The 10,692-nt window shown below is 31.8% G+C and overlaps 3 protein-coding genes across 3 annotated transcripts; 2 read left to right on the top strand and 1 right to left on the bottom strand.

The window, feature by feature from the left end:
• The first annotated feature begins 589 nt into the window (after window positions 1-589).
• Window positions 590-2,916, top strand: RPC14 (RNApolymerase 14 kDa subunit). The gene is made up of 4 exons (XM_068631224.2): window positions 590-699; window positions 822-946; window positions 1,998-2,074; window positions 2,624-2,916. Exons 2-4 carry the CDS (start codon window positions 846-848, stop codon window positions 2,737-2,739), a joined length of 294 nt encoding a protein of 97 aa, XP_068487325.1. The 5' UTR covers window positions 590-699; window positions 822-845; the 3' UTR covers window positions 2,740-2,916.
• Window positions 2,917-4,454: 1,538 nt separating this feature from the next.
• On the top strand, window positions 4,455-5,885 carry LOC137825533 (uncharacterized). Its single transcript, XM_068631221.2, has one exon. It carries the CDS (start codon window positions 4,574-4,576, stop codon window positions 5,741-5,743), a length of 1,170 nt encoding a protein of 389 aa, XP_068487322.1. The 5' UTR covers window positions 4,455-4,573; the 3' UTR covers window positions 5,744-5,885.
• An 824-nt stretch (window positions 5,886-6,709) lies between these two features.
• LOC137825534 (large ribosomal subunit protein eL30) lies at window positions 6,710-8,348 on the bottom strand. Its single transcript, XM_068631223.2, has 5 exons — window positions 8,262-8,348; window positions 8,044-8,149; window positions 7,726-7,827; window positions 7,031-7,099; window positions 6,710-6,939 (listed from the first exon to the last, which is right to left on the bottom strand). The coding sequence occupies exons 1-5, from the start codon at window positions 8,280-8,282 to the stop codon at window positions 6,899-6,901; spliced, it is 339 nt and encodes a 112-aa protein (XP_068487324.1). The 5' UTR covers window positions 8,283-8,348; the 3' UTR covers window positions 6,710-6,898.
• Window positions 8,349-10,692: the final 2,344 nt, after the last annotated feature.

Below are 10,692 nucleotides of genomic sequence, written 5' to 3'. Positions count from 1 at the left end.
AGGTAATGTTTTGTAGTCTTTTTAGGTAATTCTATTCAAAGTTTATTTATTTCTTGGTAAAACTAAAATTTTGGAATTCCAAAAGGATTCTATAATTGCAATTAATATTTTTTCACTCTTTTTCAAATGTGTGATTTGTGAAAAATCAAATCCTTAAATATCTGAATTGTCAAGAAAGTTATTTAAGGTTTTAATCCTTTATTTGTATGTTTTAACATACGAATTATAACATATATATAATAAATAAAAATATCAGATTCACTGATTCAACACAACAAATAATTTTTTCTTTCTCTTTATGAAAATCTATTAATCTTTTTAGGTCAAACTTACACATTTTTTTTGAAAAAAAGAACTAACAATATTTTCAATAACACCATTTATCATTAAAAAATAAATAATTATAAAAAAAATCTTAACATATGTGTAATTTTATTATTTTTAAATGAATTATAAATCATCAAATATTTAGGAGGATTGTGTGAAAAAGTGTGCTGTCTGTTTAAGCTCAATTTTGTAATAGGAAAAAAAATTATTTTTAATGCAAGACTAAAGTTATTTTTATTTTGTTTGAAGGCTCAAAACGACAGCGTTTGTGTGGTCCTATAAATACACCAGCCCCAGTTACATTCAGACAGTGCTGCTATCGCCGCGGAATCAGAAATCCTCTCAGCCTTCGTCCTCAACAGCGAGAAGGAGGTACTGAAAACCTGTTTCTAATTTTTCTTATCGATTTCTTCAAGTCGTTGTTTCTTTCTTGTGGTTCTTCAGTTCAGTTGCTGTTCTTAGAATAATAGAATATGTATTGGATTTGATTGCAGATTGGTTGTTTGTGAGTGACAGTAATGGAATACGGTTCATCCTCTGATCCTACTAAATCCACATTTTCTATCTTAGATGAGGATCATACCTTAGCAAACACTGTCAGATTCACCTTAAATCAAGAGTAAGTAATTTCCTCCCAGCTTTTTATGCTACTAACGCACTTCGTTTCTTAACTTTGGTCTATTTTTTCTTGTTTTTAATGGACTCCAAAGTGTTATTATGCTGGTTCAACTCTCTAGGGTTCTTTCTGTGTGTATGATAGGAAATTAAGTTTTGGGTTAGAAAAAATAGCATTCCTAAAATTTGGTCAAATAGAGGAAAAATTTAGTCAAATACTATTCCTAAAACATAGGGGAAATGTGATAAAAAGAAAATGTTCATCTTCTCTTTCCGAGTGAGGGTGATCCGTTCTCTTTCATGAAGCCAACCGAGTTGCTAATGGGAAGGAGCATGTGAGGGAGAAGGACCAAATTTCTCGTCTCTTCGACCTGAACTTTGTTATTTAGAGAAGAAAATTACATCCAGAACACCATAAGCTACAGGAAATTAATGCTAATAAGTAAACACCTCATATAGTAGTTTTTTCAATATAACTAGTTATTACTTATATTTAATACCTGTTCTAACACTGATAATTGGCTGTTTTTATCTTAAATAAAAATAATTTTACTTTAAATTGTAAGATGTAAAAATATTTGTTAGTTAGCGAAGTGAAAAGTTGCAACTAGAGGATGATAAGATATTCATCTCAAACACTGGATTCTACATACTAGGAATGCTGAGACTGAATTTTGAAATGTCTGCCTAAATTCTCTTGAGAACATCACACACTAAAGCCGTAAACGGTTGCTTATTCATAGCAAATTAGGGTCTGAAAAATAGTCATGCACTACTAGAATTCCAGTCTACCTATTGTTGGGTGCCTGTAAAAATTCTTGGAAGTAGGAAGTGGTGCTCGCCAAAACATAATCGAGTTCAACTTGATCCTTTTTTTGTGGACAACGAATTGATTGAAAGGTCTCCCTCTTATCCCTCAGGGAGGGAAAGAAGAAGAGCTGAGTTTAAGTCAAGAAGTTCCTATTGATATTGATTTAGTGGCTTTATACTTGGCATGATTGATTAGTTTGAAGGACTTTCATTCTAAGATCTCATTATAAAATGTTATCTTGCAGTCCGCGAGTGTCATTTTGTGGGTACAGCATTCCTCATCCTTCGGAGAATCGTGTTAATATCAGAGTTCAGACAACAGGTAAGGAACAATGATTGTGATTTGCAAATTTGTTCTGCATTCTACTGCTATTACTCATTTTGTATTAAAATCACTAGAGTACTGTACTGTGTACTTAGTTACCAATTTCATATTGTGTTAGAGAATCTGGTATATTCTGCCGAGTTGCCATTTGTTACTTTTGATAGATATGAAGTTGTGAAAGGAAGCTGAACTTTTTTAAACCAATTATTCTACCACCATAAAAATTGTGATACTAAAATCTTTCTCGTTGCATTATATTCTCTGTTGAACGTAAAAGGCTTTTGTTATGAAAGTTAAAATATGAACACATTACAAGGTTCAGGCGCTGCATCCTTAAAAAAAACAATTTAAACTGTCATACACATTATACAAAATTATTTTTCATTCCAATAAAAAACATTATTGGACAATAGTAGCTTATCCACCAATACGTTTTTCACCATAGGCGTATTTGTTTATCATTTCTTGTATTTGTTTATCATATCTAATTCAATGTTACTGCATCAGTAATTTACTGTTGAATGTGTCATCTCTTTGCATCTGTAGGGGATCCAGCATCTGAGGTATTGAAAGATGCGTGTCAAGATCTGATGCTTATGTGCCAGCATGTTAGGGGCACTTTTGATAAGGCAGTGAGTGATTTTAAAAAACAGCAAGGGTAGGATAAAATGGATGTGGAGTAGTATACTGGCTATAGTTTCAATTTGTTTCAAAGTTGATTTTGCTTTGTGTCATTGATTTTGATAGTTGAGTGTAGAAGTATCTGTAAAGGACTTATGTGCCAATCTTTGTAGCAGTTACACTAAAATATGATGAGCAGGAAAAGGTATGTGCCAAAATAGCATTCTTAATCAGTTTTAGAATATACTTTTAGAAAGCAAACTGCATTCCTGAAACTATTGTAAGTTTCTACACGTTGAAGGCCTAAAACATAGTTTTTATTTAAGAAAATTGTTTCTATAAACTTTTAGTTGATGTTCCAAAACCTCATGAAATTTAGTATAATGTTCTTTGGAAAAACTAAAATGGACAATTTTCCAGCTATGCCAACAAGGAGCATGTTTGGGATTAACTCTAATAAAACTTACAAAAATTTGATTGACAACTTGGGATGACTGCTAAATTTATTAAAACATTGTTTTAAACAAGTTCGTATTCATCTAAAATTTTTAAAATCATAATTAGTTTCTAATACTTGTTCAAAAAATATTTTCTTCAAAAATTACTTCAAAAACTTGCAACAGCTTTTTTTTTTCAGCCTTATATATACGTGTTCTCTCTACAACTGATAATGTAATAAAAGGGATATGTTGTTGAATTGAAATTAAATTAATCATCTAAAACTATTTATATTTAAATATAATATTGTTATATAGTCAATTACATATTTAATTGGCTTTTTGAAATAACTATTTTTGTGTTTGTTCCAACCATTTGATTAAATAATTAAGACCAAACTCATCATAACAACTTTTTCTATAAATTCAATTGTAATAAACTATAATTTAATTTTAATACATTATTAGTGTACTTTTTTTTACAATATCGTCCTATTAAAAGTAGCTTAGATATAAATTTAAAGTAACTAATATTAAAAAAAAATTATATGACAATATAAGCAAATAGTTAATTCTTTCATGCCACGACTAAATATTTAAAAGCGTGCAAGTTTATATAATTAAACATTTAACTACAAGATCTAATATGAAGATTTTCTTTCTGTCATTGAAAAAGACAATGAAAATTAATGGATTTAATTGGAAAATTGTTGAATTATATTTATAATTGTCTATACTTAAAAAATATATTGAAACTGACAGTGAACATAAATTACAAAAAGAAAGAAGAATGCAGTACTCACTGTGCAAGTTAGATGGGGAAAAATGATGATTATCATCAAAGATTAATATATTTTGGTTATAATCTTAAAACTTTTTTCTTTATCGTTCATTCATACTATTCAAAGAGAACCTATTAGAGTTGGAGATCCTGCCATGTTAACAAGGAAATGAGGACTGTGATCCATTAACATGATAACATTATGTGATGACAGAGAAAGATGTAAAATGATTATAGATAAAGTGGAGGGAAATAACATAATAATTTAGCAAATTAGGCCTTAAGATTCTAACCTGGTCACTGCTATTGTATATTTGTACATTCAAAGAGATAGCAAATGGTAGTAATGAGATACAAGAATGCTGCTGATATGCATTGGAGAAATGGGGTAGATAGCACACACCACCTAGCTTCAACCATTTCCCAGCAACCTGCAACCTGTTAAACGGTGGGCACAAAATGATAACTAACCATTTTGAATGGTGTTGTGGTTGAGTATTTTCAGGCAAAAAATGTTATATTTAAATAAAATTAATTTCTGTGAACGATTTTGCAGTTAGAGAGTTTGGATCATAGATCTTAGTCAACCCCTGATTTACTCAATTTAGGAAGAAAGTGGAGTTTTGATTTGGTTTTGATGTTTCCGTTTTTTTCTCCATGCCAAAGCTTACTCTGATTTTAAGAACCATCTTCAGATCACACTCTCCAATCATAATGCCAATCTCATCACCCAAACAACCCTTCCTTGTAATCATCACAATCACTATATTCTCCTTATTGGGCCAGGGCCCAGTCCCAATCCTCGCTCGTAATGCTCACGTCATCAATTTCCGGTCACCCGATCTCTACCCGGAATCCCTCGCCTGGGATCCACTCATGCAGCACTTCCTCCTCGGATCCCTCCACCAAAGGATCATCACCGCCGTATCGGACTCCGGCATTGTCGAAACCTACATCTCCGACACCGACCTTCCCGAAGATGTTTCCATCCTCGGCCTCGCCGTCGATACCCCGCGCAACCGCCTCCTCGCTGTCGTCCACTCGTACGCTCCCCTCCCTCCGTTCAACGCCCTCGCCGCCTACGACCTCCGCTCCCGCCGCCGCCTCTTCCTCACTCCCCTCCCCTCCGAAGACAACGACGCCGCCAACGATGTCGCCGTCGACTACAGCGGCAACGCCTTCGTCACCAATTCCGGCGGAAACTTCATCTGGAAGGTCACCGCTGACGGATCCGCCTCGATCTTCTCCAAATCGCCGAAGTACTTGGCGGATACAAACAATCCGGCGGACGACGTCAACTCACCTCACGATTACCTAGGGCTAAACGGAATCACTTACGTCAACAAAGGTTACCTCCTAGTGGTGCAATCGACCACCGGGAAGGTTTTCAAGGTGGACGCGGAAGACGGAACGGCGAGGAATGTGTTGCTGAACGAGGACCTGATCGGTGCAGAGGACATCGCGGTGAGGAGCGACGGGGTGGCGGCAGTGGTATCGCCGATGAAGGAGCTGTGGATGTTGAAGAGCATAGATAGTTGGTCGGAGGGAGTGGTGTACGACAAGGTGGAAGTGAATGTGCAGCGGTTTCCGACGTCGGTGGTGGTGGGAGATAAAGACAGAGTGTATGTGTTGTACGGTCACGTGGATGAAGGGAGGGTAGGGAATTCGAGAAGAGAGAATTTTGGGATTGCTGAGTTGAGGTCAAAAAGAGAGGGTGAAGACGAGAGCGTTTGGATCTTTGTTCTTATAGGTTTGGGCTTCGCTTATTTTTTCTTTTGGAGGTTTCAGATGGCTCAGCTCGTGAAGAAGATGGACAAGGTCAATTGACTTCTTGCACTTTCCAACTTTCATTCTAATCCATTCTTTCTTTACTTCAAACCCACATTTTATGATCAATTCTTCAACACAGTTTGTGTATACCAATGTTGTTAATAATAACATTCAATTGAATTTCTGTAGTTTCCTTAAATCTACCAAAATCCTTTTGTCGATCACAAAAAACATTGATTTTCATTTCCATCCAGATTTGTTGATGCATGTAAATAACTCAGATGATTAACGAGTAGCAACAAATAGTTAGATCTGTATGTTTATCTACAGAGAGTTTCTTCAAAAGATTTGAGGAGTTGAAAATGTCTGATACTAAGTAAAACAAAAACTACTTTAATTTTACTAGCAATCGATAAGAAAAATTATAGATTTTTATCTTCCTGTATCCCGTTACGTTGAGCTAAATTCAGAATTGGTTTGTTCTTAAAGCATGGTCAAAAAAAACTTTATCCATTTGAAGCTCTTATTTAGGGGAGAGTTGCCATGAAAAATCGAAACGAACAATAACACACTTGTATGACGTTTGAAGCAAGAATGATGAAATAAAATTATATTATCTCCATAAAAATTGCCAGAATGAAACATGATGAAAACTCAAAAAACATTGATTTTCATTTTCATCAAGATTTGTTGATGCATATAAATAACTCAGATGATTAACGAGTAGCAACAAATAGTTAGATCTGTATGATTAATTCACAGTTTCTTCAAATAGACTTGAGGGGTTGAAACTGTCAGATACTAGTAAAACAAAAAACTACATGAATTTTACCAGCAATCGATAAGAAAAATTATAGATTTTTATCTTCCTGTATCCCGTTACGTTGAGCTAAATTCAGAATTGTTTTGTTCTAAAAGCATGGACAAAAAAACTTTATCCATTTCAAGCTCTTATTTATGGGAGAGTTGCCATGAAAAATCGAAACGTACGATAACACACTTGTATGACGTTTGAAGCAAGCGTGATGAAAATAAAATTATATTATCTCCATAAAAATTGCCACAATGAAACATGATGAAAACTCAAAATTACTTGTATGCTCAGCTAGAATAATACCTTACATCAAAAGTCTACAACTGAATCAGATACTCTTTCAGCAATGTCTGAATCAACTAACAGAAAATATAAAAGCATGCAACTCCGATACTACTTTATTGTTCCCCAGGCAGTGTCTTGATGATATCAGAATCGCCTGAAAATACAAAAGAAAAACAGCATTAGAAAAACAAAAATATCACAACTAGTCTCTAATATTGATGAAAAAGAAAGGAGGCAACCAATACCAGGATCAATAATGCTGAGGCAGCACACTCTGTAATATTTCCCGCATGCAGTGCCCAAATCAACATTGTCTACAAACATAAATATTTTCTTAATGAGAAGAACTAACCCGAATCTTGAAAAAGTGTCAAATGACATTTTCTACCAGATACCATAACATTCAACCATTATCATCGATAGATAAAATTACAACCATGCCGATTTTGCATCAACTAATAACATCAGAAAAAAAAACTTGTGTAACATCAAGAGTGCTATCTATGTAGTTCTTAATTGTAAAAGTAGAGAAAAGCTAGAAACATTAGCTGATAAAAATGAAGATCGAATAGATATATCAAGGAAATTAATAGCCAGATTGTCAAAACCATGTACAATGAAAGCACTGTTGAGGTTATAATGCAAGAAAACCAATTATTAGTCATACGACTGCTTCAAGATTTATGTTCATTTCTCAATAACTTCTATGTTTAACTAACAACATATACTTACATGTAGCCAATAATTTACTTAACAATGTGAACCAGTTGATGTTAAACCAAATACCCCAAGTTAAATACCACAAGATCGTACACTTATGTAACTAAAAATAGTTCTTAGAAGCAGATTTCTTAAACTAACATAAATCAGAAATTTATAATTTTGCACCTATCATTTCTTCCAAGCCAGCATAAAAAGCTATATTAGATTAAGAACTTACTTCCGTTGTAGTGATGAACTCCAACCTTTGCCAACATAGCATAGTATTCTATCTCTGACTTCCTCAAAGGAGGGCAGTTGTTGGCAATGATAATCAGTTTTCCTGAAACGAGTTCAACAATATTTAGATATCGTTTCACACATCTATCGAAACATAAAAAAACATTACATGAAACAAAAATTCACAGAGATCTTCGAATCTGTCAAATAATCAATTAACAAACAACAATTTCACAGCAGCAGCACGCAACAGTAAGATGGCACCTAATGAAGTGAAAAATAACAAGAGCATAGAATGAGAGAAGTGTAGAAAAGCGACCTTTGGAGCTCCTAAGGGATTTGAGAACGGTCTTGTATCCAAGGGTGTACTTTCCACTCTTCATGACAAGAGCGAGCCTGTTGTTGATGCTCTCATGGGTCTTCTTCTGCATTTTTCAAATTAAAAACAACAAAACATAGTCCCATTAGAATCGACTTGGAATTGAGAACTACAAACAGATCAAGAACGTTAATGGCATAGAAGAATAGAGAGCTCACGGTCTTCTTGGCGGCAACCATTGTTGCAGTTCGGAGAAAGGAAGAAGAAACCCTAAACGGAGGAAACGGCGACTGAGAAGCTGTGATGTTTGGTCACTAGGGTTTGATATAGTGTACTTATTCATGCTCAATTGGATTGGGCCTGATTTCCTCATAATGGGCCTCTATATTTCTCAAAACAAGGCCCAGGTGTTATTCTTGGACCTGTTTTTAAAAAGTTTTTTTTAATCATTATAATTATTACGTAATTAAAATATGAAATATTTTTTTTTAAACATTTTTTATCTTTTAAATAATTATATGACTTAATTTAATTTATAATATTTTTAATGACATTATATAATTCAAATTTATAGGTTTCAATTCAATATCAAAATCATTTCTCACATAAATATGTCCCCAAAAATTATACCATTGACGAGTAGAAAGCGAACTAGGAATAAAAAATTATATTCTTCATATACAAGAATATAAAAAAATTCAACTTACAAAAAGTAAACAAATTACTGAATTTTTTTTTTGCCGAATTAAGTTTTTACAAGTTATAATTATACACATAATGGAGAATGAAATAAAGTAAAATGAAATTAATTGAAAATATAAATGGAAGCTAATATAACTACTATTTTATTATTTAATCACTTTTAAAATAAAACAAAACATAATTCTATCTTATATCTTGTTTTAAAGAGACCGAAATGATTAATAAAACAAAACAATTATTTGTATAAAAAAAATCATCTGTTTCATTCTTAAAGTTGATGTAAAAACTTTGTTAAAACATAATAATTAGATTGATAACATAAATACACTTCAAAAATAGTAAGTTAGTATTCATGAGTATATTTAACACAAGTTCAAGTCTAGGCACATCAATTTCTAGAAAAATTCATATATTCTCCTATCCACTTATTAACTTATTGACGTGGGATATAAAAAAAAATGGGTATTCCATTTAGGAGAATTATGGCGCATCAAACTCGCTCATAAAAGTATTATTAAAGATTTGTATAAATTTTCTTTCCTATTATTTCCTTTTACCAATGAAGAGTAATATTAAACATGAAAGTGATGAATTTTCACCTCCACCGCCATAACATTTAGTTTTCTAATAGTTCAGGCTTATGCTTAAAATTTCCATTTATTTTATATAAATTGAAATAATTTTCTTCTTAATATTCATCGTATTCACCTGCGAATCTGAAGTTTCCTTGCATTATTTTACAAACATCAAATAAAAAAAATATTTAGAAATACACCATGTAATTTGATATATATTCAATAGGATCAAAGTGGAATAAATAAGCATTTATAAATTCAGAAAAAAAAAAAGACTTATTTATGTTTTTATTTTAATAAGTTGTACTTCTTAAATATTAACAAATCACTCAATTCAATAGAGAGAAATGGTTGAGCACACAGCTCTTGTACACTTGAGGACTATTGAGACCTTTGTTCATCCTCGATAATGGCCTCAAATATTTCTCAAAACAAGACCCAGGTTAACACATAATAATTACATTGATAACATAAATACATAGTAAGTTAATATTCATAATGAATATATTTAACACAAATCCATCCATGTCTAAAAAAATTGCATATATTCTTCTATTCACTTATTATTTTTGAAACTTCAATGAATCTAAAAAGATTTCAATTTACTTTTTTTTATCGTTATTTATATACTTAAAATGTAGAATTTTAATTATACACAAAATTAATATTACATTCAATTTTTTAAAAATTAAATAACCTCGATATAAGATATTAATATATTATCAAAATGTAAAACAGGAGGGTATTAATATTTCCATGTTAAACATTGTTATCAATATTATTAGTTATGAGTAATATCTTAATCAACAAGTTAATTTAAGTAATTTAAAAATAAAAATAAAAAACTTACCTCGGAACGAAGAACCAGATTAGTTTTTCTTTTGCATATTTTTGTCTTTTATATATTTTTTTAATTGTATAATTTGGAAGACAAAATATCTTAGAGAATAATCAATTTAAAAAAGTTTTTTTTATTATACAATAAAAAAATTATTATATACTTTAAAAACATTTTTTAATTGCATAATGTTTAGTTCTTTCTAATACTACTTGTTATCAAGAAGAAAATTATCAGTCACTAAGGGGTCGTGATTATGAAGTACAACCTAATTCACTTGTATTATTCCACAATCCATAAAGACTTTCTTAATACAAAATCAAAAAATATTTGTGAATTATACAATTTATAATTTTTTTTAAATTGTATAATTTGAAAATACTTTTGACTCCTGAATTTCACCATCTGAAAAGATAAAATAAAATTTTCATATTTATAAATGTGCAGAATAAATGTATGGACGTGAAGAAATGTCCCTTTTTCGTTTCTTCACATTTGAAAAAAAAGAAGGGTGAGAAGAGAAAAAGGGAGTGT

This window comes from Phaseolus vulgaris, chromosome 8 (assembly GCF_051622355.1).
Source record: "Phaseolus vulgaris cultivar YP4 chromosome 8, ASM5162235v1, whole genome shotgun sequence".
Classification (NCBI taxonomy): domain Eukaryota; kingdom Viridiplantae; phylum Streptophyta; class Magnoliopsida; order Fabales; family Fabaceae; genus Phaseolus; species Phaseolus vulgaris.
Note: the sequence above shows the minus strand (reverse complement) of the source record. Positions and strands in the feature narration are given on the sequence as shown.